We start from the raw sequence: 27,863 nt of genomic DNA on the forward strand, positions 1-27,863 counted from the left end.
ACTCTGGCTGAGGCGGAGGTGGCCAAGAGGAAGCAGCGGCAGGAATAGCAGCGGCGGCAACGAGGAGCTTCTTGGCAGCGGCCTCCGGTGAGGGGCTGGGAGGGCGAGGCGGCTCAGCCCCATTCACACGTCGGGAGGTGGCGGGTGGGGCGGGTTTTAGGGGGGCGGGTTGAAGAGTTTTGGTGGCTGAGAGAGGTCTGGGGGGCTTGGGGAGGTCTTTTTGGGGGGAACGGGTTTTTTTCGAAGTTTTGCGGGTCTGAGGGAAGTGGGTTGAAGGGCTGAGGGGGGGATTTTAGGGGATCCACGACCCCTCGTGCCTTTCAGTCTCCGGCATTGCTTTTCAGGGTTTAAAAAAAATTAAAAATAAATGGGATTTTTTTTTTTGTATGTGGAGAAAACATCTGAAGGCAGCCCTGTTTAGGGAAGTTTTTAATGTGTGACATTTTAATGTATTTTAATCTTTGTTGGAAGCCTCCCAGAGTGGCTGGGGAAACCCAGCCGGATGGGCGGGATACAAATAATAAATTATTATTATTATTTCTGAGAGAATTGGGAGCGGCCCTTTAATAACGTCACATCTTTCATTTCCTCCCAGAAACTCGGGGGGGGGGGCTGTTTGTGTTTGTGGTCTCTTGTTTCTCTTCCTCTCCTGTCCCATTTTACCCTCTCAGCAACCCCGCCCGGTGAGGTAAGTTAAGACTTCAGAGACAGAGAGTGTTACTGAGCAGCCAAGTACAGTACTTGCCCAGGGCCACCCACCCACTGTGATTTCTTTCTTTCTTTCGCTAAGTGAGGGGTTTGAACCCAGACCTCTTAATCTTCTCTCGCCACTCCTCCTAGCCCAGGGAGGACTCTCAAAAACCTGCGGGTTGTGGTTTATTCATTTATCGCATTTTGCATTTTTAATAAACCCTGCCCTTACTTGATGGAGGAACATAAGGTAAGCAGAGGAAGTTTCACTTCTTTTTCTCCCCTTGCCCCACCGAACTATCGTGCAAGGGAGATCAGCCCTGTGTGGTTACAGTGTCTGACTAGGACCTGGTTTCAAATCCTCATTTAGCCATGAAGCTCACTGGGTGACCTTAAGGGCCACTCGCTGCCTTTTAGCCTAACCTACCTAACAGGGCGCTCTCCCCCCCCCCCAGTTGGAACGCACTGGAACTCAGTTCTGGCACCTCTCAGGTGGATGCCATTGCCGTTATAAGAGAACCATGTGGACCACCTTGAGCTCCTTGGAGGCAAGGTGGGGTATAACTGTAATGATGATGGTGTGTGACCCAGCGATACCCAATGGGCTTCAAGGCTGACTTGATAATTTGAACCCAGGACTGCCTGGTCATAGGCCAGAGCCCTATGGGGAGGAGGGGGTAGCCGAGTGGTGGCCTCTAGGTGTTAGACATCCAGCTTCAATCATCTGTTACTATTGGCCATGCTCTTCAGGGCCGATGGAGATTGGAGTCTGACAGCACATTGACTGCCTTTAATACACTACACATTGCTATAGTCACCTGCCTAGAAAATGGTGGACTTGTTTTAGGGGTGCTTTAATGGTCCCGTGCGCAAGCTGGCATTCCTTTAAGGATTCAGGCTTCTCTTGGGGGAGGTTTTGTGTGTTTGCGCTAAGGTACACATGCTGTGGTGCAACTTTTCTTCTACAGGAAAGCTGTGTGGGCTGGGTATTTTGGGGTGTTGTGGTTTCCCCTCCCAAGAAAGGGGGGCTGCTGAGTGATCAGAGCTGTTGCCAAAATTGTACATTGGGACGTAAGTCCCTCCCCTAAGGGTGTGGGTATATATGTTTGTGTGTGAGGGGTCCTCCTTACACAAGAAAAGTACCATATGCCCCTAAGTCCCTTCTGCTGGGGAACTTCGCCAGGCTTCCAGGAGACATTCCATTGGCTGTTGATTGGAATCAGGGTGCTAGGCTAGGTGGGTTTCTGGTCTGATCCAGAGTTGTGCTTCTTACTGTCTTAGCAGGGTTGCCTTTTCATGACAGAGGTCACAAGGCATCTGAGGTCTAGCCACTTTTCACTTGATGGGTTTGAGCTGTAAGAATCTATCACCCTTTGAGTAAACAGGCCTGCCTCTGGCGTGGTTTGCTGTTTGGCTGACTTGGTAACTAACTTTATGGTCCTAGACGGCTATTCCCCATGCTGGAATTTTAACAGTGGGTAATTCCTCTCCATTCCTTTATCATTCATATGTCAGCAAATCTAATTGGGGAAGGATGAGTAATAACTGTGTGTATATGTGAGAGGGCAGAGGGGATAGATGTCATCCAGCTGTTTCCCAGCACCTCTGTGTGTCTTTCTTGGTTCCATTTACTTACATTGGGTAATCATTCCATGTTGCCAGAAAGGCATGTGGAACTGCTTCCCCTACGTTTAATACCCACCCCAACACCACAGGCCTTGGTGGAGTATTTGCATGTTTCTGGACTTAATTTTCTTCCACATCTCCACAGTGTTGCTGGAAGTGGCTTCTGCAATTTGTCTGTGAATGGTGGACCTTCTTCATTCTCTTGCCAGGGTTGCTATGAAGAGCGACAAAATAATCACAGTACCTTGGTTTTGGTATTAATTGGACATGCCTGTGAGCATTTCTGTGCTGTCATTCTAAGGAATTGTAGTTAAAAGATTTGGCTGTTTAGTTCAAACAGCCGGACTCTAAACTGAAAAGAGGCATTCCCAGCTTATTACATTTCCAATGAGAGTGATGGATCTTGGGGTACCCTCAAACTATGCAGCGGCTCACTAATTATGATTATTGATTGCCCGTCCTTCACCCTAAATTTCCCAGAGTGGGTTACAACATCCAAACACAGCACAGTATTAAAAACAAAAATAAGTGACTTACGCAGGTGGGTCCTGAAAACACATAGCTCAGGTGTCTTAAGCCAGGTTTAAGGAGGTGCATCTTCAACATTTGCCAGAAACTGCAGAATGAAAGTGCCATGTGCACCTCTGTGGGGAAGGAGTCAGACAATTTAGGTGCCACCACAGAGAAGGTCATCTTCCCAGCTGCCACCTCCGCTCTGAGCTTCTGCAGAACTACCAAGGGGCTCCTTCTGCCCATCTTAGCAACTGAGAGGGTCTGTAGGGAACGCAATAGTCTTTCAGTTATTTGGGGCCCAAGTCATTTAGGGATTTAAACACTACTGTGAGCACCTTGAATTGGGCCTGGAAATGCACTGGCAGCCATTGCAGCTGTTTTAGAACAGGGGTTATATGAGATCTAAATGCAATCCCAACCAGTAATCTGGCTGCAGCATTTTGGACCAGCTGAAGTTTCCTTCCAAGGGCAGCCCCATTAAGGGAGAGTTCAACCCTTTCCAGAGCAGACAACCAGCCTAATTTATACATATAAAAAACAAGAATACTGAAGGAGTGCTATTTTGAGCCCTTAGGCAAAATCATACCGGTATGTAAATACCAGTAAGCGGAAGCATGCATCAGAAATGTGAAATGGCCAGGGTTCTGGAGTGCTTGAATGTGTTCAGCAGCAAACTAGTGCTGGTCACGTTTAAACCCTCCATAGCTGGGGTGGGCTAATCTGTGGCCCTTTGGCTGTTGTTGACCTCCAGTTTCCATCAGTCGCAGGCAGCATGACCAACGATCAGGGGTGATGGGTGTTGTACTGAAACGCCTGGAAGGCCACATGTTCCCCATCTGTGTTGAACCGAAGGTGAGACTGTTCTTGGAAGGCCCTCAAGGCCATCTTGGTAGTCAAAATAACTTTGAAACTAATTGGTAGTTGTTGCAAGAATGAGTTCACATATGTATATATTCACTTGCTTGGATATCTGCTAATTGGCTTGTTTTGGTGCTATGCTTTTCTGTGGGCCCTGGGATCCTGGCTCTGGGCCCAGAGAGAGGGGAGCTATCTGCGAGCCTTGGATAGTTGCCACTTATGCCCTCAAGGGTCAGGTGGATTGATGGGAGGTTCTGGCCAAGCTGACATATACAGCTACTTTTATAAGTACAGTAATGTATACACGTTTACCTGCACGTGGACAAGTCATGGCGACTGCTTGTTGCTGCTGTGTTTGCCCCATGAGTGTAAAGGCAGCAGGGCTCTTTACTCAATGTTGCAAGTTTTCACCTTTCTTTAATAAAGCACTAGCACTGACCGTTTTTGTGTTTTTAAGATCCTCCTTTGGTATCCCTGCACCAGACTACTCCCACGAGTCCTCCTTTGTGCTTGCGGTTTGGGACGCCACCCCTTCTCTTGAGGCAGGAGTGCACTGGGTAGTTGTAGCAGCAAATGATGAAGGAAAACCCAAACGCCCGAGTGCATTTTAGATACACTTTAAACTGCAGCCTCCTTGAGGCAGGGGTCTTTACTTCTATTGCTTTGTAAAAGTGCCACCAATAAGGGATACCAGGGTGCCATTTTTTTCTTTTAGCCCACCAGCTTGCCTCTCCATTGACCTACAAACCTGGGTTACTCAACAGTAGCATTCTATGTAAGCTGGTTATACTTTGCTTGTATGCTGAGTTTCGAAGCAAAGTACTTTCTGTGTGTGTGGGGGGGGAACCCTCTGTTTTGACTTGAAAACAGCTTTTTCCACTCTTTACAGCACACAGCAAAAGCTATGATTACCTCTTTCCTCCTTCCCCGGTGTCATTTGTTCACATTTGAGTTCAATGCATCCAGCTTGAAAAAGGGTGCACGTGCTGTCAGCTTTGGACTTGGGACCAGAGTTCATGGTCTCATGTATTTCCCCAGCTATGACCTTGTGGGCCTTTTTCTGGCTCATAGCTTTTTTCCTGCAAAGCTTTTGGAGCAGGCTCCACAGCTCTCTTGTCTCCTTGAGGAACAGTGAAAGCAAAACGGATACAAGAATAAAACTGAAACCTTCTGATCTTATAAAATCAGCCTGCCTGAAAGCCTTTGAGCCATTGGTTAGAAAGATACCACCACCACCCCTCTTTGTCCACACATGCTGGGCCAGTACAACTGATATTTCCTCTTTGCCCTTCCAACAGCCCCAAGAGAAGGAAGCAGTTCTTTTGTGCAGCCTCTGTGCTTTGAAAGGGAAAGCTTTCTTTCTGAGCTTGTCCTAGATTCTTTCCTGGGTGGGAAAAAATACTGGTTATCTGACCTGCTTCTTCCTTGTTCCTACCTCCTTTTCGAGTGCCATGCAGGGCTGATGCTGTCAGAGGCAGGGTTCTTGGGCAGGCAGTTGGAAAGGGCAGAAGGAGGCTTTGCCTGTGTGCTTGTAGCAGCTGTCAAAACTGCTTGTTGCCACCAGCAGCCAGAGGCTTCACCCCACATGAAGCCATGTTCCCAGGCTCCTGCATGAACCAAACAGACCAGAAAAATCCTAGTTGTTTGGGTTTTGTTTTTTTAATTACCTGCTTTTTGTGCTGTTACTTGATCTTCCCATAGGGACAGAAGATGAATTCATTCTGTCCGCTTTCCGCAGTGGTGGATTGGAACATAGTGTGGATTTGTGTGGATCTTTGCAGTGCAGTTTCGGTCCATGCAACATATGCACAAAATATATATTTTATGTATTTTTTAAAGTATTTTACAGGGAGGGAAAGATTTGAAAAATGTGTACTTTGCATGCAGAGTGTGCATAAAAAGGAATTTATAATTTAAATGTAGATGTTTTTGTGCATTCTTTCAAAAACACCACACAAGATGGGACAAATTAAGTCCCAGTGAAACTGAAAAAGGGGCAGAATTAGGCTGCTTAAGCTCAGCTCGTAACCTTCCACTCATTCTTAATTCAAGAGTCTATTATGAGGTTAAAATAAAAATGTAGTAGGAAATATGAAAAATGAAGAAGAAAGAAAACTTGCCCCTCATTCATCATTCTTCTTAGGAACATAGGAAGTCAGATCATTCCATCTAGTTCAGAATTTTCTACACTGACTGACATTGGCTTTCCAGAGTTTCAAGCAGTGGGTGTTCCCAGCCCTACCTGAGATTGGGACCTTCTACCTGGGACCTTCTGCATGCAAAGCAGATGCTCTAACCACTTAGCTGCTGTCCTTCTGTTCTTGCTCATACCATTGTATTGGTAGAGGGTGATATTACCGTGTATACTGTATTTGTTTGGCACCCACTTGTTTGAACAACACAGAGAGCCAATGCTAACATTTCCCCCCCCTTTTAACTTGCAGATGTGACAAGCTGCTGTTGTCAAAGATGAAAAATTGAATTCTGACTTGACACCATCCCGGACCTTCCGTATTCCCCCCACTTTTTTTGGAGGAAGGGCAAAAAGCCCATTGAAGATGGCAACTTTGCCAGGTACCTCCGCCGGGCCTCCCCCGTCCCTGCCAGATCCAGGAGTTGCCGTATGGGAGTGGCAGGATGAGTTCGGCAAGTGGAGGCCGTACCCAAGCGGCGTGTGCAGCTACATCGAGCAGTCCTTCCAGGCTCTCATGGCAAAAGGGAGGCAGTCGCTGCCCTCCTGGCCTGTCAACGGCAGCATTCCTTTGGGGCAAGCGGATTCCACGCTAGCACCTTACATCATCGACATACCGAATCTCACGCAGTTCCGGCAAGATACAGGTAGGAAAGCTGCTATGCCAGCTGGCCTGGGCGTGACTTAGCAGTGGCCCTTCTCATAACACTAGAACTCATGAACATCCAATGAAGTTGGATTTTGGAAGATTCAGGACAGATAGAAGGAAGGACTTATTCACACAGCGCTGAGTTAAACTATGGAACTTGCTCCCACTGGAGGCAGTGATGACCACCAATCTAGAGGGCTTTAAAAGAGGATTAGACTAGGGCTGGACGAGATTATGTAGAGGCGAATACTGGAGGGCAATATCTGGTTTGCAACATTGTTACACGTACACACACACACCATTGGGGGTGGGCAGGAAATGCCTTTCTGCAAAACTTTGTAATTGCAATGTAAAAAAAAAAACCTCAGGCAATCCGGGATGTTCATCAGAAGCCAGAGAGAATGGCAGGAAATCTTCCTTCCTGAGTTTCTGAACATCTTTGTAGAAGAGAGCAACAGATGCAAAGTCAGGCCACAGGAGTGTGGCACTTCAGCTGTTGGCAGTGGACAGATTAGCAGATGTAGGGGTAGCAAACACTCTCTGGTTACTACTGGACCACAGCTCTCATGATCCCTGGCCATGTTGACTGAGGGTGGTGGGAGTTGGAGTCCAAGAGCATTTAGAGGACATTATGACTTGGGACCAGGCTGCCTGAAAGGTCCCATCTCCATATGTGAACCTGCTCAGGTGCTAAGATCCTTAGGTAAGCACCTTCACTCTGTCCCATCAACATCAGAGGCACAGCAGGTAGTGACACGGGAGAAAGCCTTTTTTGTAGCTGCTCCCAGGTTGTGAAATACCCTCCCAAGAGAGGTCAGACTGGGTTCCTCTTTGTTACCCTACCACCAGTAGGCCAAGACCTTCCTGTTCAGATGGGCTTTTGGAAACTGAGGTGCAGACCATGCTGACCACTGGGCTGCTGTCAGGGCAAACCCAGTTTTAACTGCTGATTCTAAATGTGCTGTAATATATTTTGACTATTGTTTTCAACTAGGTTGTGTTTATTATTCTGTATTTAATAAAGATGTTTTTAAATGTTGCAAGCTGCCTTGAATCCCTACTTGGGAGAAAGGGCAGGATAGAAATACATTAAATAATAGAGGAGCTGAACAAGAATGCGGGACACTGTTGGGTCTTCTGTTCTCTGTTATTTAGAATTAAGAGCTACAAGTGTTTCCAACCTGGAGGAGGAGGAACGTCTTCTCCCAGCCAAGTTCCTTTGGCCCCAGGATCCCTTTCCTCTTCACAGTAGGGTTAGCCAAAATGGCAGTGTTGGACTCCAACTCCCATCAGCACCAGCCTGCATGGCCAGCAGAGAAGGATGATGGGAGCTGTAGCCCTATGACACTTGGAGTCCACCACATTCTCTGTTCCTTTCCTACAGGGAGACTTCTGCTATGTGCTGAAGAATTTAGCTGGTTATGTCTCAGTCAGTCAACTGAAGGAGAAGAGCCTTAAGGCACAAAATCAATGGGACTGTTGGTCTCTTGTCCAAATACAGAGGGCAATGCATCAGAGCCCAAGAACCCATTCCAGCCTGAGAAGAGCACTCAAGGTTGGAGCAAAGCATAGTCAGTGAAGGGCGTGGCCCTGAGGACTGGGCCATTTGCCAAGCCTTGGGGTACCAAAATACTCCAGATCATTAAGATCAAGAGTTTTCCTTAGCAATTGGGGCCTGGACCTCTGTCGAAAGATGCAAGGCTTGTTCCTTACCATTGTTCCTCATCTTACAATTTTCTGGTTACCCTTTTCTCTCCTTGCAGGGACCATGCGCTCTGTGCGCAGGCACGTTTTCCAGTTGGATTCAGCCGCTGGGCAGGGAGTCGTCTGGGAGTGGCAGAACGATGAGGGCGGCTGGTTCCCCTATGAGATGACCGTCTGCATCTACCTGGAGCAAGCCTTCACGGTCAACACCCCCCAGGCAGATCTCGGGCTCTTTGGCTACAAGTACAGCATTGATTTCATCTCGCAGACCCAGACCAACAAGGCCACGGGCTACCAGCGGAGGATCCGGCGGCGGGTGGACTCTCCCTACCCAGTCACCACAGTGACAGGGCCTCCTCATGCAGGACCCTCATGCACATGCCAGCAGTGCTTGTTGAACAGTGGGACTGGCCCCATTACATCACGGTTTCGGCACTCCATGGTGAACCTCCCTGGACCTTCCGTCGGAACTGCCCCCAGACCCTCTGCTGGGAATCTGGGGGCTGGCAGGACAGTGGGGCTCACTTCCTCTCTGGTGGGCTTTGTGCCTTATAACAAGCCAGCCCTGTCCGGAGCACGGTCAATGCCAAGGCTGAATGTACACAGTGCCGGGGCAGCGCCGCAGTCCGGAGCTGTCGCTGGGCCAAGCCCAGCAAACACCACATCAAAAGGAGTCAGGTGAGCTATGTTCGTTGATCTACTCTTGAGTTGTTAACATCCCTTCTAAGCCAAGGGTGGGGAGCATCAGGCCTGCGGGCCAAATCTGGCCCTCCAAAATAATTTTTATTGATTTTACACATTAAAAACAAAGCATACATAACATTTTATCCACCTTTTTCCCATCCCCCCTCCACAGGCTCCACAGAGAGTCCCATGAAAGTAGACAGTCAAAGGTGGTCCATTTTATAGTTGGATTTGTCCCCTCTCCCCCGCCCCAGAGCCCCCTCCTGCCACCAGGGAGCTCCAGAATAACAAGGAAGAAAGAAGGAGAGTGTCCACCCAGCTATTTATCCAAATGCATTTTTAAACTTTATACTAAAAAAGAATAAAAAAGAGAAAAGAGAAAACCTACCCAACCCCCCCCCCAAAAAAGAGAAAAAATAAAAGAATAATAAAAAGGAAAAAAAGGAAAAGAAAGAAAGAAAGAAAACTATTATGATCATTCGTTTTACATAAACATTATAAGGGCTTCCCCAACCTCCCCCCTACCCCAGTTTTCATTTCCAATTCTCATTTAACAGATTTCTTGTCATTATTCCCATTCTATCAAATCCTATCATAATTCCATCTAATCTTTCTTTTCTTCCCTTACCTAATTTTTATCCTCCAAGGACCTCCATTCCTTTTAAACCATTTAATCATTCCAAATTTTGATTTACTATATATCTATTTACTAATATACCTACTCTTCCCCTGGCCCCAGCCAACCCCCTTCAGTCCAGCAAATTCCATAGTCATCAGTCCAGTTTTCAATCCTTTTAGTCCATCCTAATAACGAATTGTCCATTCTTCCTTCATCCCACCCCCTTTTTCCAATGTTTTACAATCCAACCTTCCTTGTAGCCCCCCTGGATTTTCCCACTTCTTTGCACATCCATTTCCTTGTGTGTATTCTGACCTCCAAAAAGTTCCATCACTTTGGTCAGTCCGAGAGCTTCTTGTCCTTCCCCCAGTGTAGGAGGAATCAATTCCAAACCTTCTTGTTGAGCATATTCCTCATTTCCTTCCTCTTTCCCTTCCTGTTGAACTTCATCTTGTTTTTCAATATCACTGTCATTTGATTCATTGTATATGAACTCTGTTTCTCAGCCATAGGACTCTCCCCCAGGCCACCCCCCTCTCCCACTCTGCTTCACAACCCACCAATAGCTTCATCCTGTGCAAAATTGTGTGTTCTCCTTTTAAATCCAACCAGGTTAGACAGTGGCTATGTTTTCCGGTATTAAATTCCATACTTTAGCTATGTGTTGTCTGAATTAGGACTTCCTTTTGTCCTGAATCTTCCACCCTTCATTGGATGTCCCTAGGTTCTCATATTATGAGAGAGGGGGAGAAAAGCATTGATCCTGTGGGGGGGAAAGCAAGTTGTCACTCTGTGATTAGGATAAAAATCTGTTTATTAGGATGAGGCAGTTGTGTTGGAGAAGACCCCATCAGCCAGACTCTTCTGAGCTGATCAATAGCGTGTTCTGCTTACGTGCAGCTTTTATAGAAATGGCAAATTTATTGAAAGCCATGCACAATTTCTATACAGTGGGACCTTGACTTACGAATTTAATCCGTTCTGAATGCACACTCGTAGGTTGAAAACTTCGTAAGTCGAGTTTCCCATAGGAAAAGCTGTTTCCCATAGGAATGCACTGGAAACGGAAAAATTCATAAGTCGAGGAAACCGCATCTAGTCGCGAATAGGTTTTCCATTCGGATGTAAAAAAAATCGTAAGCGCGCGGCCACTTTTTCTGCTCGTAACTCGAATACGTCGGATGTTGAATAGCTCGTAAGTCGAGGTCCCACTGTATGTCACATTCTCCCCTCCACCCCAACTCACCTTTTTTTCTGAACAAAAAAGACCCGAGATGTAGCCTTTCCTTGGTAGGGGAGTAGTTGCACCCGCCTGATGGTTTTGACTGCCCTGATTCTGCACCTTTTACAGCTTTGCGATAAACTTTCTGAGATGCATCAACCGGTATTCCATGTGGGGTCGTGCCACAGGCATTATGATATCGGCAAGGTGTGGAAGGTGTCAGGCCCTTTCCTAATGATCCCCAACATGGGGTTTTTCTTTGTCTCTGCTTCTGCACACTGGATTCAGGTAGCAGGAGATGGAAAAGATTCCCTCTACCTGAGACTGGAGTGCCCCTGCCAGTCACTGTGAACCCACTGCTGATGGTTCCCCTCTCTCTTGTATGGTGATGTTTATCTGCTGTACAAGAGCCTCTGAAGCCTGCAACTGAAATAATGCCAATCTCCCAATCTAATATTTGTTGGAAAAGAGATGCAACTTCAGCACAGTGAAAAAATAAAATAAAATTGTTGATAGTTAGTGGACTCTCTTTCAGCCCAGGGGTGGGGAACCTCCCTCCCAGGGGCCAAATGTACCCCATGCCCAGCCCCCTTATTGCTGGCCCTTATTGCTCCTAAGGCCACAACTCTCGCCGGCCCAGCTTCACATCCTCCTTGGGGGTTTCTGCCTGATTGAAATGTGGCTTTAAACTCTGATTGTGTCCCTTTCTTGCCTGGATGCAAGATAGTGTGGGGTACCTGAGTGTGAAGAAACCAGCTTCCTGTACAAATATAAAAATCACATTCGTTGTTCCACATTCCACACACTTTTGCCTCTGGCCTCATGCAGCACTGGTATGTGGCCCCCGGAAGCTTGCTCAGAAGGGTATGCAGCCCTTGAGTTTAAAAAAAGGCTCCACACCCCTCTTGTAGAAAATGCAGGGCTAAATCGTCTGAGCTGATATCAGGCAGCTTCCTATGTTCCAGTGACTCTTTCCTTCAGGACACGATCTTACCGACTGTTGGGCATTTGGGTAAACCATGTTGACTGCAACATGCTCTTATGCCCTCTTGGTGGCATGGGTTCACACATTCGGATGCAAGTACAGTATTTAGTATCCAAGTGATTCACCCTGCGTGTGAACTGGCCTTCAGGTTAGGGTCACTGTATTGCTGCTGCTGCTGCTCTTTATGAGGTGTTTAGACTTCCTATTTCACTTGCCAGTGCTAAGGGGGGGTCAGGCCTTGAAGGTGATGCTGGTGTTTGGGGGATAAGGTAGAAGCTTAAGCTGTGGAAAGGTCCTGTTTCAGCACCAGCAGACAGCCCAGGGCAGCTTTCCTCCACATAATAGCCTCCTGTCAGAAGTGTGTAATTACTTCTGTCCGGGCTCACATACTTGAAGCTCGCAAAAACCCATCTTGAAGCAGAATATTCCCATGTATGTGATTAAAGGAAATCTGAGCAGCCAGCCATTGCTATCCAGATCTTGGGCTGTGCTGTTCATTGGTCAGCACCCCAGATTAAAATACTTATTATTTTTGTTAGATTTGGAAACTTCATTTTTGTGCACACAGCAAGAAGCCCCCCTAAAGCTGCAGACAGTGTCTTTAATCTGACTGTGAAGGTTTGTTTTATGAATCAGCCTAGATACAAAGCCAGGGAATACTGGATCAAATCAGAACTGTAGAGTTGTAAGGGACCAAAAGGATAATCTAGTCCAACCTCCTGCAGTATGTATAATAATTTTTGCCCAACATGGGGCTCAAACCCATGACCCTGAGATTAAAAGTCTCATGTTTTACCAACTGAGCTGTCCCAGCACTTTATGGTGGTGGTGTTGTAAGAAAACTTGATATATCTTGAGCTGGAATATAAGCAAGATGGAATATAAGAAACTGGTATTGGGTTTGGAATTTAACTTCCTGAGAATCAGCTGTTTTCTTTTTCTAAAAAAGCAAGTTGCTGTGAGTGAGTGTTTTAAACTGGGCAGTACTTGTTGAAATCTCAGAAAGCCGACAATATATACTGCTGTGGTTTTTTTTTTTTTGCAGTGGTTTTGCAGTGGTGGTGATGAGTTTGTGTATGCCTCATTTCCCCCATCCAATAAAATCACTATAAACTGTGCCCATGTGTACAGTTTCCTTGATTTATCCATGGTTGTAGGAGTCAGCTGTTCAGGAGGCCAAACCTGGATTGCCTACGCAGAGAGATGCAATTTTTAGCCTAGAGCAAGTACAGCCCTAGGTATGTCTGATTCTCTTGCCTATTCCTTGTGCTTGCTATAATTATCCACTTTAAAACACATTCAATAACATTGTCCTCTTCTCTCCCCAGTGTCCCAAAGCTACCAGTGAACATGTCCAGATCCAGCAAAGTGAGCCGAGCTCTGGCAGGTAAATGGCTCCTGTTATTTCTTTTCGTTGTCCCCCCTGCCCATGGCTTACGTTGGCAACTGGGCTTACAAGGAACTGGCTTACAAGGAACTCGGTGTTGCTTGGGAATTCTAAGAAACAAAAAAGGTGCAGTTATGAAAGGTTCAGTCCACCATCTTGATTCAAAATGGCATCCAGTTGGCACAGACGAAAATTTCCTCCTTGATCTCAGGACCCATCAAGCAAAGTGTGGTTAAAATCCATGCAGGATTGAGCGATTCGGTCTGCTATCTTGTTTCAAAATGGCGTCTGGTTTCATCCAAACATAGACAAAAACCTGGGATTGTAGTCAGCTAACTTTTACCCAGAGTGGACCAACCTAAGTTAGTCATGGCCATTAACTTCAACCCTTGAGTAAAAGTTAGTTGGATACAACCCATGCTCATTGATCCCAGAGTCCATTATGCAAAATAATAATAATTGTTGCAATATCTCTTAGAGGTGTTCAATTGCATAGCAAAAGGACAAAATTGTGCCCTCACTGATGATGTGGGACTGCAACTCCCATCAGCCTCAGCCAGTATGACAAATAGTCAGGAATGATGGGTGTTGTAGTCCAGAAACCTCTGGAGGGTCACAGGTTCCCTATTTTTTAGCAGTTACCTGTGTCCTGTTAGGGTAAACATATTGCCTGCTTCTTCCTGAATGTTCCTAAGTCCACTTCACCTTAAAATGAGGATTTCTGAATTCTCAAGTCTTTCCATACTTGATACAGATTCCCCTCAGCCCTTCTGCTTCTCAGAGGCTGCTACTGCTACTGGAGTTCAGACCATTGGTCCCCTTTCCCTGACAGAGGTATTGAGAAGACCGCCTTTCCATAGTTAAAACCATGCCTATGGCAGCTCACAATATGAAAAGATATACACAATTGCAAAAGTACAACAAAAGTAGACATAAGCAGAGGAAGTAAAAGCATATAAGCAATCTGCACCTAAGTCATAATAAAATCTAAAATCAAAGATACAAGAAACTGTTATTAATAACAGCAAGGTTAAGCCTCTCCAAAATTAAATCAGGACCCCAACAAAAAACCCTAAACAATAACCTGTCCCAAGAGTTTGCAGGCATCCTGAGAAGCAGGGCTTGAAGGACTCGCAGCCAAGATGGTCCCTGGCCTCTTAGGCAGCCTCAGCTTTTGTAGATGCAGACAAATAGTCAGGACTTCACCCTCCCCAAATAGTTAGCAAGCCAGGGAGCAGGTATTGCAGGACTCACAGCCAAGATGTAACCCTTTCCCATATATTCCATAAGATGCTCAGGCAATCTAATTGGAGGCTACAGTCCACAAATTCTCTTCCAGGTGCTATATGTTTTGAATGTATACTACTTTTCCCTGTGGCTGGCTTTGTGCGTGGTGAGAGTCTGCCTTAATTGGGCACAGTCTCACTGCAATGAGGTGCAAGGAAGAAAAGCCCAGGAGGGTGTGGGAACACACAGTGAAGTCATAAAATGGGAGATGGAGGATGCACTCCTGGCATCCCCCCACCCTTAAACAAAAAAAAGCAGGGTGTGGTCTTCTTTTTCTCCAAAATCTGTTCACCACCTATCCTTCCCTGACTCTGGAAAGCAGGTGGCTGGTCTCCAACATGGGTGCTTAGGAACAGCAATGAGCCTTGCTGCTTCTACATGCCTCAGAAACACTTTGCAGCTGCTGGGATGATATCTTGCCCATTTCTCGCTTTGGGACTAGAGTAGGCACTGCAGCAGCCCTCAATATGGTTTCCGTGGTGAGTGTAGGCCTCGGGACTCACATGAACTTGGAGCACCTCAGAATCCTCTGCCACACACAAATTCTGTGCTGTGTCATTGACTCAGGGCTTTTCAGCAACCAGCTGAACCTAGGAGGGATCCCTTGAAAAACAGTGGTGTGTTTGTGACTTCTTGCCGTATTATGTATTAGTCTGGTTCAGATGACTCGTCTAAACCATGGTTTAGTGATTGAGAATGGACTGTAGCGAGCCTTGCATGCCCCATCCTCTAAATCTCCAGCTTGATTGTGCTTTGTGGGGTTTTTTGTGAATGTTGTTTAGATCAAGCCACAGTTCCCCCAAGCTTGTATGTCACATAGAACTATTGTTAATTCTAAAGTAAAAAATGGAAGCTTTTGCTCTTTGCTGAACTGAAGGCTGGGAGCCGGCATTCCCTATCACCAGCAATGTGCTTTTACTGGGGAAAATTTAGTTGGGAAAATTCCCCTGTGCCAATTAACCTTCCTCAAGCTTGTGCCTTCCATTGATTTTGGACTTCCAGTTCCCATCCGCCCTAGCCAGCATGGCCACTGTTCAGATCTGCTATGGCCCTCCAGATGTTGTTGGCTACAAATACCCTACCCCTGATTTATGTGGTCATTTGAAGTGGGCAGCTGTGAACGTGTCTGTTGCTTGACTCCCTTGCACACACACACACCCCAATTCCACCCTTTTGGGAGAAAGTGAGTTTTTAGGTGTCTCTGTCTTACCCGTCTATATCCCCACCTCCTTGCAATACTGAATCACCTCCTTTTCCTTTGTGCTTTTTTACGATTTCATTTTACATTGGTCGAATCAATTTCTCAAATCAAGGTTTCCTTTTGTTATTTCCTGGCAAATTGTGTGATGCAAATTTTCTTTTCGCTCCTCCTTCCCTCCCTCCCTTCCCCACCTTGCATGCTGATCTCGTGCCCCCCCCTGTAGGCATGATGGCCTTTCTGATGTCAGTCCCTGGATTCCCTGTGCACCTCAGCCTGGCACCTCAGCCCGCCAGAGCCCCTAGAGCCTCTAAAAAACACAGCTCAGTTAAGGAGGGGAGGAGGAGAGAGCTCGCCAAAGGTAGCCCACTTGCTTGGATTCCTCGGGGGGGGGGGCGGGTTGTGGGGGAGATCTCCTCCCGGCTGCTGCCACCACCTCCTCCTTGCGGTATTCTGCTCTCCTTTCCTTCCTTCCTTTCTGGCTTCTCTGGCAAATTGGATAGCTTTGGACGCTCTTTGGATGGCCTGGCCCTTTTCTGCCTACATGCTGCTGCTTCGTAGTCTCTCCAGAATCTGCATGACCTTTTCTAAAGCCGCCTCTGTGCTCCCAAACAGAGAAATCGGGTGGTCTCCAGACTGTCTATGCTTAGAAACCAAGGTACACACAAGAACAAAGGGAAGGGAGGAGGAGGAGGAGGAGGAGGAGGCTATATTTATAGCAGCAGAGGCTCCTGTTGCAGCTTATTGGATTAGCCGAGGTTCACCTTCTGGTGGCTGACATAAAAACAGTCTCAGATGGTTAAACTTGTATTAGTAAAATGTTTTGGGCCAAGTTGGGCTGAACGGTGGCTCAGCGATACCTTGGTTGCAGCTGGGTTTCCCAGGGTTGCAAATGTGCATAATACTGACCCCCTTAAAAATGTTTGTGTCCTTTAGTCTTAGGGCTCATCCATCACAGCTCCCCTTAATTCTCATTTAGAAAGATTCCCAGATCACTGAATGATAAATCAAGTTCCTATTTGTTGCCATTGTCTTTGTTATGCTGAGACACATTTCCCTTTAGGGACATAAGAAGAGCCTGGTGGATCAGGCCAATGGCCCATCCAGTCCAGCCTCCTGTTCTCACAGTGGCCACCCAGAGGCCCATTATGGGAAACCCTCAAGCAGGATCCGAGTGCAAAACCCTGTGGTTTCCCGCAACTGGTATTTGGAACCATTATTGCTCCACCTGGCTCATCCTAAAAAGAAATTCCAAAATCCCTGTTTTGGCCAGCCCCTTTGCTTTCAGCCTTCTCCAGCAGCTGGTGCCTTCCAGATATTTTGGGCTGCCACACAGTCAATAGGCTCCTCCACATGCAGCTGCTGGGTGACCTTGTGCTAGTCACACTTCTTTGAAGTCTCTCAGCCCCACTCACCTCACAGAGTGTTTGTTGTGGGGGAGGAAGGGAAAGAAGAATGTTAGCTGCTTTGAGATTCCTTCAGGTAGTGATAAAGCGGGATATCAAATCCAAACTCTTCTTCTTCATACAATCTTAGAGTTGGAACAGTTCCCAAGGTCATCTAGTCCAATCTCAACTAAAGCATCCATGACAGATGGCCATCCAACCTCTGCTTAAAAGCCTCCCATGAGGGAGAGTCTGCCACCTTCCAAGGGAGTCTGTTCTGCTGTTGAACAGCTCTTACTGTCAGAAAGTTCTTCCTGATGTTTAGCTTGAATCTCCTTTCTTGTAACTTGAATCCATTGGTTTGGGTCCTACCCTCCGGAGCCGGAGAAAACAAGCTTGCTCTATTTTCCATGTGACAGCCCTTGAGATATTTGAAAATGGCTATCATATCTCCTCTCAGTCTCCTATTTTTCCAGGCTAAACATACCCAACTTCCTCAACCATTCCTCATAAGGCATGGCTTCCAAACCCTTGATCATCTTAGTTGCCCTCCTCTGTACATGTTCCAGTTTGTCAATAGCTTTCTTAAATTGTGGTGCCCAGAACGGGACACAGTACTCTAGGTGTGGGCCTAACAATTTGGAATAGAGTGGTACAATTTCTTCCCTTGATCAGGACACTGTAATTCTGTTGATGCAGCCCAGAATAGCATCACATTTCAAAACAGATATACTAGGGGGGGTCGTTCCAACAGGGCAATGATTTCAGCATGCCAGAAGGAATTATCCTCACCCCGTGTTGCTACTCTGGGGCTTTTTTCAACCCCACAAGAGGCAATTTCGGGTTGGGGGGGGGGAGAGCAGAGGGTGTCCTTGCAGAAAGGAAAGCTATTGCGCAGCACTTCCGCTGGTGTGACTCCTTAGCTGAATCCCATCCACTGCTTTCTGATAGGTTTCCAGACATTTTTGGGTCACTGCCCTCTTGGTTCCATAAACTAATTCCCAGTGCCCTTTACCCTACCCTATAAAACAGGCATAGGCAAACTTGGCTCTCCAGCTATTGTTGGACTACAACTCCTATCATCCCAAGCTAACAAGACCAGTGATCGGGGATGATGGGAGTTGTAGTCCTAAAACATCTGGAGGGCCGAGTTTGCCTAGGCTTGCTATAAAAAGTATTATTCAGTAGGGCAATTTGCACAACCCACTAAGGAAGATTCAAGCCAGTAACATTCAAGGCAGTTGCAAGTAATTGCACATTTACGGTAGTTAAAAAATAAATATATGCAGAAATAGATGTATTATGTTCTGATATAATATTGTAGCTAAAAAAGAAGAAACAAAGAATTGTGCATGAAAAATATTTTTACGCAGCCTTGCCAATGACAGCATATAGGTGAAGGAAATTTAGAGCAGTATATATTTATATATGGCAACGTACCAGACATACACAAATCTTTGCCTACCGCAGATGTACAGTAACTAATTTATAAGAAAATCAATAGCTGTTTATAATAATTGGCTTTCCTGTGACTTGTAAAGTCAGAATCATAAATACAAACAAATGTGACCAAAGAAAATAGCTTTGAAAGTGGTAAGAGCAGTAAAACAAGTACAAAGAGAGGAAGGGGCTTTGCTTTAGGCTCTAGACTGGTCAGAACCCACTGTAAAGAACCACTGTCCTAATGTTTTCTCTCTGCATTGCTCCGCAAGCCCATCTTTTTGCATTCTCGGAGGTGGTATTCTGGATCCTTAGCTCTGGGTTGTTTGTGGACAACCTGCTTACCTCTCCTACCAGTAGCTTAAGGCACAGGTGCGGAACCTGTGCCCCCCCTGGCTGTTATGGGTCTTCATTTTCATCACTCCTCTAGTCTGACCCAAGTGCCAATGGGGCATTGTAGTCCAGCAAAATCTGGGGAGCCACCCCTGGTTTAAGGGTAGTGTTGCATGTCACTGGCCAGCTGCATCTCCTCTTTGGGATGAGGGGAGAGGACTTTGCATATATTCAGGGGTGCTCTTCTCCCCAGTAGACAACTGTGGCTTCCAGTAGGTGCACAGAGGTTTTTTTCCCCAGTGACTAGATCTCAATGCATTTTGAGATTACCTTTTCTTTCAAGGGGAACAATGGTAGAATGGTATTAAGAAATCTCTCTAGGCAGGCCTTACAGACCCACTGCAGGAGCAGAGCAAAGCTTCCATCATCGTTGCAAGTTGAGAGACCAAGGCCAAGTTCATTGAAAGCACCTAGAGCTGCAATTCATAGAGTTCCCTGGCAAGAGGGATTGACTGTTAACCCAACTGTGGAAATCATAGCTCTGGGAGAGGAATAGGGGCCTCCTAACAGCACCCTTAATAACTGCAGCTCCCATAATTCTTTGGGGAAAGCCATGATTGTTTAAAGTGGTTTCATCACACGTCAGACATATGGTACGAATGGCCTCTACTCAGCTCTTGTGCCCATCGATGGAAACGGCTTCTCCCTGCTCTGTAATCTTATGCACATAGCATTGAAGTGCTGGCTGCGACTGCTCAGAAATTACTTTTGCTGGATTTAACCTTCTTGCACCTTCTGTAACCCTTCTTCCTTGGCCCGTCACCTTGACTTGCCTGTGGGCCGCTTACTCCTCTTGCATCTCCTATCTCCCAAGCAGATTTGTGCCTTAGCTTAGGTTGATGTCTCCCTTTGTGCTTTCTCTCTCTTTCTCTCTCTCTCTCTAGGTGGCTCCAGCAATCCTGAAGAAGTGGTTAAAAAGTATTTGGAGGAGCTGAAGGCACCCCCTCTTGACGAGGTGAGCTGAAGAACAGCCCTAGGAGCCCCTCCAAGCTAGGAACAGAGCCCTCCCTAGAAACCAGGGATGGGGAACCTCTTTCAGCCCGAGGCAAACCTCCAGGTGGTGGGTGGGGGCAGAGCCTAAAGTGGGCAGGGCAATGAATGCAAATTTCTATAGTAGGCTTGTTTCTACATCCACCCACCCACCCAGCCTCCTCTCTCCTTCATCCAGGCAAGCCAGTGTCATGTGTTCAAGCAAATGTTCCAGCCAGGCAAAGCCACTCACAGCAGGTACAAAGCAGGGCTGGGGAGGGCTGTGGCCTGGAGAGAGAGTTCTGAGGGCCAGGTGGAGAGGCTCCGAGGGCCGCATTTGTCCTCCAGGCCTAAGGTTCCTTACCTCTGCTTAAAGTTGAGGGAGAATGGAAGGGGAAATGCAGCTTTCTTCATTGTGATGTTTCTGTAACCGATTTAGCAAAACAGTTTTTGCTAAATCGGTTACAGAAACATCACAATTTAAGTTAGTTGTCAGGAGCCAGAGTCAGGCGTTAGGTCAGCAATAGCAAACATGGCATATGTGAAGTTAGCCCTTTATCCAAAGAAAGCCAAACAGCACAGGCCCAGTGAGCACAGCAACTCGTCCCTGTAGGTCTTGCCCCAATAAAGCAGTTGCGAGGACTGAAGGTCGTTCCGACTGCTCTCTAAGGTTTCTTCTCTCCATGGTATTTCCCAAGCAGTCGCAAACTGCGCACACAGCCAATCTCTCCTCTGCTCTTCCTTTCTCTGCGTGTCCTGGGAGACCAGGGGGGAGGCTTCCTGGCTTCTTCAGCAGCCTGCCTCCACTCTGCCTCTTGACCCTGCTCCTCTCCAGCCTCCTCTTCTGCTTGAGTTGAAATATTGAATCTCTGTGTCCAGGATTGCATCATCTGCATGGAAAAACTAGGCGCCCCTTCGGGCTACAGCGACGCCTGCGAAAGCAAGACGATCAGACCGGAGAGCGTGGGGAGGCTGGCCAAGTGCGCCCACACCTTCCACCTCCTCTGTGTGCTGGCCATGTACACGAGCGGCAATAAGGTACTTGGTGGGTGGGGCGGTTGCATGTGTTCATGTGCAGAAGCAGCTACCCTTTCCCTAATTGACATGGTGTGCAGTTGCTGCTGAGGGTAATCATTATAGCAGGGGTGGTGCTGGCTCTCCAGCAAGGTGTAACCTTTAAGGTTGCTGGAAACTTAACACCAGGGATAGGGGCAGAAGTCTCAGTTCTCCAGCCAGCTCCTCCGGTACGTCAGCTTCAGCAAATGCTCCATCTAGATTTCCATTAACACACACACACATATCCCATATGGATTTTAGCTCAGAAAATAACCAAGCACAGGGTCAAGGTTCTTGCATTAATTCACGAAGCCCAGAACAACTCATGAATATATCAATATCTTTCACCCACAATTATGAATTTCTGTGCAAAAATCTTGCAAATGGTTCGATTGACTGCATTGTTGGTCCTTGAGAGGAAAAGAGGCTTTAAACTTTAGAAACGCCCTCTTTCAATTTTAGAAAACTGCGAAATGTTCTAACTCACTTGCTTGTGCCCACATCAAATGCCCTTCTGCAATGGTTGTTTAGCTACAGGAAGCACCTTTAGCAAGAAACGGACTACTAAAACGAAGTATTATTATTGTGGTCCTGCTAATTTCCTGCTCCAATCTGCCCCTACAAAGTATCATATGGACTCCTTATGCCTATAAGCATATAGCTGATGCATTTGCTGTTGGATCAATCCATCAAACTGATGGATGATTAAGGAGGATTGGGTCCGGCATCACTTTCGCTGCGCTTGTGTGCCAGTATCCATACTCGGCAGAGTTACATCTCAGTGCAGCTCCTTCCTTGGAAGCATCTTTGGGGTTGAAGGCACACACAGTAGGCAATAAACAATCATGGATGCCATTCAGTTGAGAGTAGAGGTTTACTTGACAGGCATAAAAGCACATTGGTAGCAAATATATAGACATCCACCACTGCCGTGGTCAAGGCATGCTTAGAGTCCAACAAGAGTCCAAGACTCACTCACTGCTTCTCTCACCAAAAACCGCAAGCAAGAAACTCACAACAAGTTACACAGAACCGTTGTTATCAGTGCTTCCTGTCATAATGTGCATGTCCAAAGAACAGTTCCCACAAAAAATGTCCTTGCATAGACAAAACAATCTCAGCCTTCTGCTGCTTCTTGAAACTACTTCTCTGTTCTTCTCTGTTTCTGGAACAAATAGCTCTCACACATAGAGAGAGAATATCCAACATATGCATGTACCGATCCTCTAGAGCAGGCATCCCCAAACTGTGGCCCTCCAGATGTTTTGGCCTACAACTCCCATGATCCCTAGCTAAGAGGACCAGTGGTCAGGGATGATGGGAATTGTAATCCAAAACATCTGGAGGGCCGAAGTTTGGGGATGCCTGCTCTAGAGCCCTCTGGGAAAAAGGGGTTTGTAGCCCTTGGAGAGGCATCCTCCTAACAACTCTCAGCAACAAACTACAGCTCCTAGGATTCTTGGGGACAACTATGACTCTTTAATGTGCTGTCACAGAGCTGTAAATGCATGAGGTGAATGTGACCTAGATGGTCAAACAGCTCTGACTTTGTACAAGGACTTGCACCCCCAAACTCCCCTGGTTGCACACGGCTTTCATTTTTTGCTGTGGCCTATTTTCTTGCTGAGCAGTCCCCTCTCCCTCCCACTACACACACCCGGGAGTCAATTTTTTTTTTTTGCCTGGCCTTGGTAGCCATCAAACCTCCCTTCCTGTATTGCAGAGGAGAAGCAAATACATCCTCCTGTGTCGCATGCCTGGCAAGCGGGTTTCCCAGGAGATAATGGGTGAAAAGAAAGGGCTATTGCTCAGGGGCAGAGCATCTGCTTTGCATGCAAAAGCTCCCAGGTTCTGGGAGAGATTCCCTGCTTGAAACCCTAGAGAGCCATTGCTGCCAGTCAGACGATGCTGAGCTAGATGGTCTGACTCAGCATGAGGCATATTTCTATATTACTAAGTCTATATTACTAAGTGGCTGGTGCCAATTTGAAAGAGGTGCTCTCTGCCTCCTGTTGCCAGCTGTAATGATGGCGGAAAGAACTCTTTCCTTCCGGCCGTCAAAATTAAATTTCTGGCTGCCACTGGTGACTGTATTTGTGGGCTCAAGGAGAGTAGGCATGCCAATCTATGTAAAAACTTTTCCAGCCAGAGCAGGGTTGAATAGGTCTTCTGGAAACTTAAGGAGGTGAGTGATTGCAATCTCCTCCGCACTTTGTGGTGTGCCTGGCTGCCATAGACAATACGGCTAGTAAACTGGATCCCAGGGGTGGGCTGCTGTGCTTCAGAGTTCTTCTATTTAAAAAATGAAGTAAAAGAAGACGCAGGAGATCTGCAGCCTGCCTCAAAAGATCCTGAGGCTCAGGCTCCCCACCCTGACATGTCCCCTGGTTCTTGGGGTTCTAAACCTTTTTTTGACCTGGTTTTTTACCCTCCAGGATGGCAGCCTCCAGTGCCCGTCTTGTAAGACCATCTATGGGGAGAAGACAGGCACCCAGCCCAACGGGAAGATGGACGTCTCCATACTCTCCGAGTCCCTCCCGGGGAACGAGGACTGCGGCTCGATACAGATCACGTACCACATTAACAGGGGCGTTCAGGTGTGAAAGTTAGAATGGAATCATAGAGTTGGACCCCACGGGTCATCTCCTCCAACCCCCTGCTATGCAGTGGCGTCAGCTAAGGAAGAAGGGAAATCATAACTCAGGGGTGGAGCGCCAGGGTTCGCATGTTGGCTACCCCTTACTGTTGGCATCCATCTGTCTTGGGAGGCAATGGAGGAGTGTGCCTTTGGGGGTGATGTCAAACCGCTGGAAGGTTGCAGCGCCTGCTGTGGCTGCAGAGACCAATAAGGGAGAGACATGTTTTGTTGCAGCTGGGGCAGATGAAGGCGTCCGGTTGTGCTGCTGCAGATGCACCACGGCATTTCTTCTCTCTGCGCTCCTCCCAGCAGCCATTCCCCCTCTGGTCACTGCTATGGGTTCACAACCTGACTGCCTGCAGGCACTGTGGTCATCTGTGAGGGATTCCCACATAGCGGGGTTGATGTTGCCGGCCTTCATGCCACATTTGCAACATCTTTGTAAGTGAGAGTTGGTCTGCCAACAGGCCTGACTGACAGCGTGCAAAGTACCCATCTGATATTTAACCAGCAACCCTTCCAACGTGTCCCTATACAGCGCTGCCACCTTCCCGCAGCCACGTCTGAAGCTAAGTGGGCAGTACAGCCAATGACTGGATTGCACATGTGTGACCTTTGCCTCTCTTCCAGGGTCCAGAGCACCCCAACCCAGGCCACCCCTATTCCGCAAGGGGCTTCCCACGCTACTGTTACCTGCCGGATAACGAAAAGGGAAGAAAGGTAAGATGGAGTCAGCACCTGCGCTTACCTGTGGCAGTCATCCTTCAACAGAGTCAGAGGAGCTAGGAGGTCAGCCTCAGACAACCTGATGCACTCCAGGTGTTTTGGACTACAAGTCCCATCATCCCTAGCAAGGGCTGCTGGGCGCTGGAACCACTTAGGTCCAGGTTACCTCAGGGACTCTCCCGATCCTTTATATTCCAGCTCGAACTCCGGGATTATCTGCAGGAGCAGCGCTGGCTGCTCCCCGAGTAGGTGAGGCTCATTTGACAATAACAAAAAACTGAGCCTTTAGTGTCATCAGCCCAGTACTGTGGAACTCACTGCCACTGGAGATTCACCAGGGGCCTTCTGTATCAATTTTTAAATGCCTGCTGAAAACTTTCCTATAAAACACCTGGAGGGGATCAGGTTGGTGAAGGCTGTAATAGAGAGGGGTGAGCACAAGCTTATGTCTGTCTTCATTGTCTGTATGTTAATAGATTTGCTTCTTTTATTGTTTAGATCCTGTTAAAAGTTGATTACTTTTAATGATAATCTTTTATATGTTTTTAGCCTTTTTGTATTTTATCTGTACCGTGTTTTGATTTTTGTAAGCTGTGTTGAGCCCCAGTATGATGGAAAAGGCAGGATATAAATATTAACAGTAGTAGTAATAATAATAATAATAAATGTAAGATGCAGTGGAGGACATTGGCAACTATCCTGGCCAAGACCCCATCCAACACCAGGGAAGGCTAAGAAAAGAGGCGAGGTGTAAGGACTGGCAAACACCTCTCGATGAATGCAGAACAAAGCCAAATTAGAACTTCCCCATCACTCAGATTCAGCTCAAAACGGCACCAGCTTCATAGAGACAGTTCACACTTAAAGCCAAGGTACATTTGCCCACATGGTTGTAGGGTGCCACCTACCATCCCAAGCTGCCAGGGCTAAGATGGGGAGGGGTGCCCTCTCTCTGATTTGGCTTCACAACAATGCATTGTCACTGGCAGCGGTGGCCTCCATTACAACAAGAAGTTAGTTCTGCGCGAGGGCAAAGCTTCACACCCTCACTCTGAGTTGGCTTCACCAGCAGAGATGGCCTCCATTGAATCAGCAGGTCAGTTTTGAGTGACCTCTCCACCCCTCCCTGCCTTGCCTTCCTCTTGCCAGGTCTTGGAGCTCTTGAAGGTGGCCTGGAGGAGAAGACTGATCTTCACCATCGGGACGTCCAGCACAACAGGAGAGAGCAACACTGTGGTGTGGAACGAGATCCACCACAAGACAGAGATGGACTCCAACATCTCGGGGCACGGCTATCCGGACCCCAACTACCTGGACAATGTGCTGGCCGAGCTGGCAGCTCAGGGGGTCACGGAAGACTGCTTGAGACCCTGATCACCCGCGTCAGCTGAAGCCGCGTCAGTCGGACGGAGCCTGCTCCTGCACCTTCGGACTGCAGGCACCCCCCTCGAGGGTCGCCGCCGCTACAGCCAGTCGCCCTTGTTGCCTTAAGCTCGCTTGCCCCCCTTTCTCTGAGCAATAATGCTGTCTCTGGCATTGCCTGGTTGCAGGGAGGAGGTTTCTCTACTCCGTTTTGTATCTTTCTAAGGGCTTAGCCCAGCCTGAATGTACACAGCGAAGCCTTCTCCCTCCTGTATAGAAGAAATGCATAAAAGGACAGTGACTTTAACTCTCCCCTCGTTGCCTTCTTCCGCAATATGTGGTTGCCGTTGGGGGGGGGGGGCTTGGAGGCTCCTCTCATGCAATGTGGGCTTGCCTTCTCTGGGGGCTCTGCGTCTGCCTCCTGCATTTGAGCAAGGACGTCTGTCTTCAGGCAGCACTGAGTTAAACTCCAGAGCTCGCTCCCATAGGAAGTTGGGATGTCCACCTGCTTTGGATTGCCTTAAAAGAGAGCTAGATAAAAAATATGTGAGAAGAGGGCAATCGCTGGCTATGCTCTGCTTCCACAGTTTGAGGCAGCAACATTTCACAATACCTGTTGCTGGAAACCACAAAAGGAGAGAGTGCTCTTGTGTGCGAATCCTGCTTGCTATCTAGTTGGCCATTATGGGAATAGGATGCTGGACCAGACGAGTCATTGGCCTGATCCAGCATGATGTTCTTATATAAGATGACCTACAAGGTCACTTCCTGTGTGCAGAAGTTGGCAGAGCAGGGCGAAGAGCTGTAGTTGAGACTTCTCCATGATCTGCTCATCTTCTCTGCGCAGGGAGATGTAGAGGCAGGGCAGCATTCGTTTTAGGTGGTCTCTCTCCGTGGCTGGGATCCAGGATGGTGTTGCTCTTTGGGAGTCGGTGGGCTCTCCTTCACCGGACGGTGACCTTTCAGGGAGGCCACCGTTGCCTCCCACATGGCAGGAAGCGGGTTAGGCTGGATGACTTCTGAGGTCCCTTTCAGCTCTATGATTCTGTGCAGAGCAGGACACCCAGAACAGCCAAAAAGGCCTAAAATGAGTTTCCTATGAGAAAAGGCTACAGCCTTTGAGTTTCTGAATTCAGGGCAGGAAGGCAAGTAAAGGAGAGGGGACTTGATGGGAGATGTTTAAAACAATGCACAGTGCGTGGAGTAAAAGGATAGAGGGACGCTCTTTCTCTCCCAGCCAAGGGAAGTCCTCCTTCCCACAGCAGATAGTTGAATTGTGGAACTCTCTCGCAGGAGGCCCGCATGACCACTAGAATCCCAACACTCAGCTTGAAATGTGCTATCTACCTACAGAGACGCTGCTGGCAGCGCTGTGTCCTTTGGAGTTGAAGTAAAATAGACCCCCTGCATCAGTAAAAGCAGGAATTAACACCCTGCATGCATTATGCAAATCAAATAGATTTGCATAATGTTCTCCATAATTCTGCATAATTTTTATTACTATGCTAGTCATATGGAGAAGTAAAGTCTTACTCAGCTACCCTTCTAAGATATATGGCCTGTCTTCGCCTACATACTTTGAAGTGTATTTTCACAGCCATAAGGACTTGCTTACCAAAAGAACCTCAATCCCTGAAATTTGAGATTCTCAGGATGCTGAATTGTATAACCATTACGTGGTTGGTTGGTTGGTTGATTTTAATGCTACGGAGCTCGAATCCTCACAGAGTCGCCAAGGTTTCTTGGTAACTCCCCATCAGAACCACTATTTGGGGGCTGTGTTGATTTGTCAGCAAAAAGCAGGCTCGGGGCCTTGGCACCCTGTTCAGACATGACGTGTAACCCTCTATTCCCTTCTCCAATCAATTTCTGTAACTTCTGGAGTGCCATCAGGCCAAAAAACTGAGGCAAGAGAACTTTGAGCTCTAAGATTTTGGAAGGTAAGGATGTTGTAGTTTGGGAGTGATTTTCCCACTTTAAGCACCGTGACAAAGGAATGGAAGCTTCTATTGGGACAAAGCTCATGTGGATGTGCTAACCGAGTAATTTCGTTGTTCCTGCAAGGGGACAATGACAATAAAGATCATCTTATCTAAAGATTATCTTATCTTCACACTCATTGATCGCTGCCCTTTTTTATTTGTAGCATAGCAAATGAATAAAGATTACGCCAAGGCTGACCATGAGAGGGAGACATAGGCTCTACATTGGAGATGGAAGATCAAATCTCTGTCCAATGTGAGATTCATATCCCAGTGGGCAGGGCTCGGCAATCCAGGCT

At 47.3% G+C, this 27,863-nt stretch overlaps 1 protein-coding gene across 4 annotated transcripts; it reads left to right on the forward strand.

Moving 5' to 3' along the window:
- DTX2 (deltex E3 ubiquitin ligase 2) lies at positions 1-27,684 on the forward strand. 4 transcript variants are annotated; one of them, XM_088657748.1, is made up of 11 exons: positions 1-87; positions 3,591-3,681; positions 6,132-6,525; positions 8,291-8,909; positions 13,070-13,128; positions 15,840-15,974; positions 19,716-19,786; positions 20,680-20,838; positions 23,292-23,453; positions 24,125-24,214; positions 25,370-27,684. In XM_088657748.1, the coding sequence occupies exons 3-11, from the start codon at positions 6,246-6,248 to the stop codon at positions 25,592-25,594; spliced, it is 1,800 nt and encodes a 599-aa protein (XP_088513874.1). In that variant the 5' UTR covers positions 1-87; positions 3,591-3,681; positions 6,132-6,245; the 3' UTR covers positions 25,595-27,684. The 4 variants fall into 4 exon arrangements, with proteins under 4 accessions (XP_088513874.1, XP_088513875.1, XP_034995471.3 ...); XM_088657749.1 differs by lacking the exon at positions 15,840-15,974; XM_035139580.3 differs by lacking the exon at positions 3,591-3,681.
- Positions 27,685-27,863: the final 179 nt, after the last annotated feature.

This window comes from Zootoca vivipara, chromosome 14 (genome assembly GCF_965207765.1).
Source record: "Zootoca vivipara chromosome 14, rZooViv2.hap1.1, whole genome shotgun sequence".
NCBI classification, from domain to species: domain Eukaryota; kingdom Metazoa; phylum Chordata; class Lepidosauria; order Squamata; family Lacertidae; genus Zootoca; species Zootoca vivipara.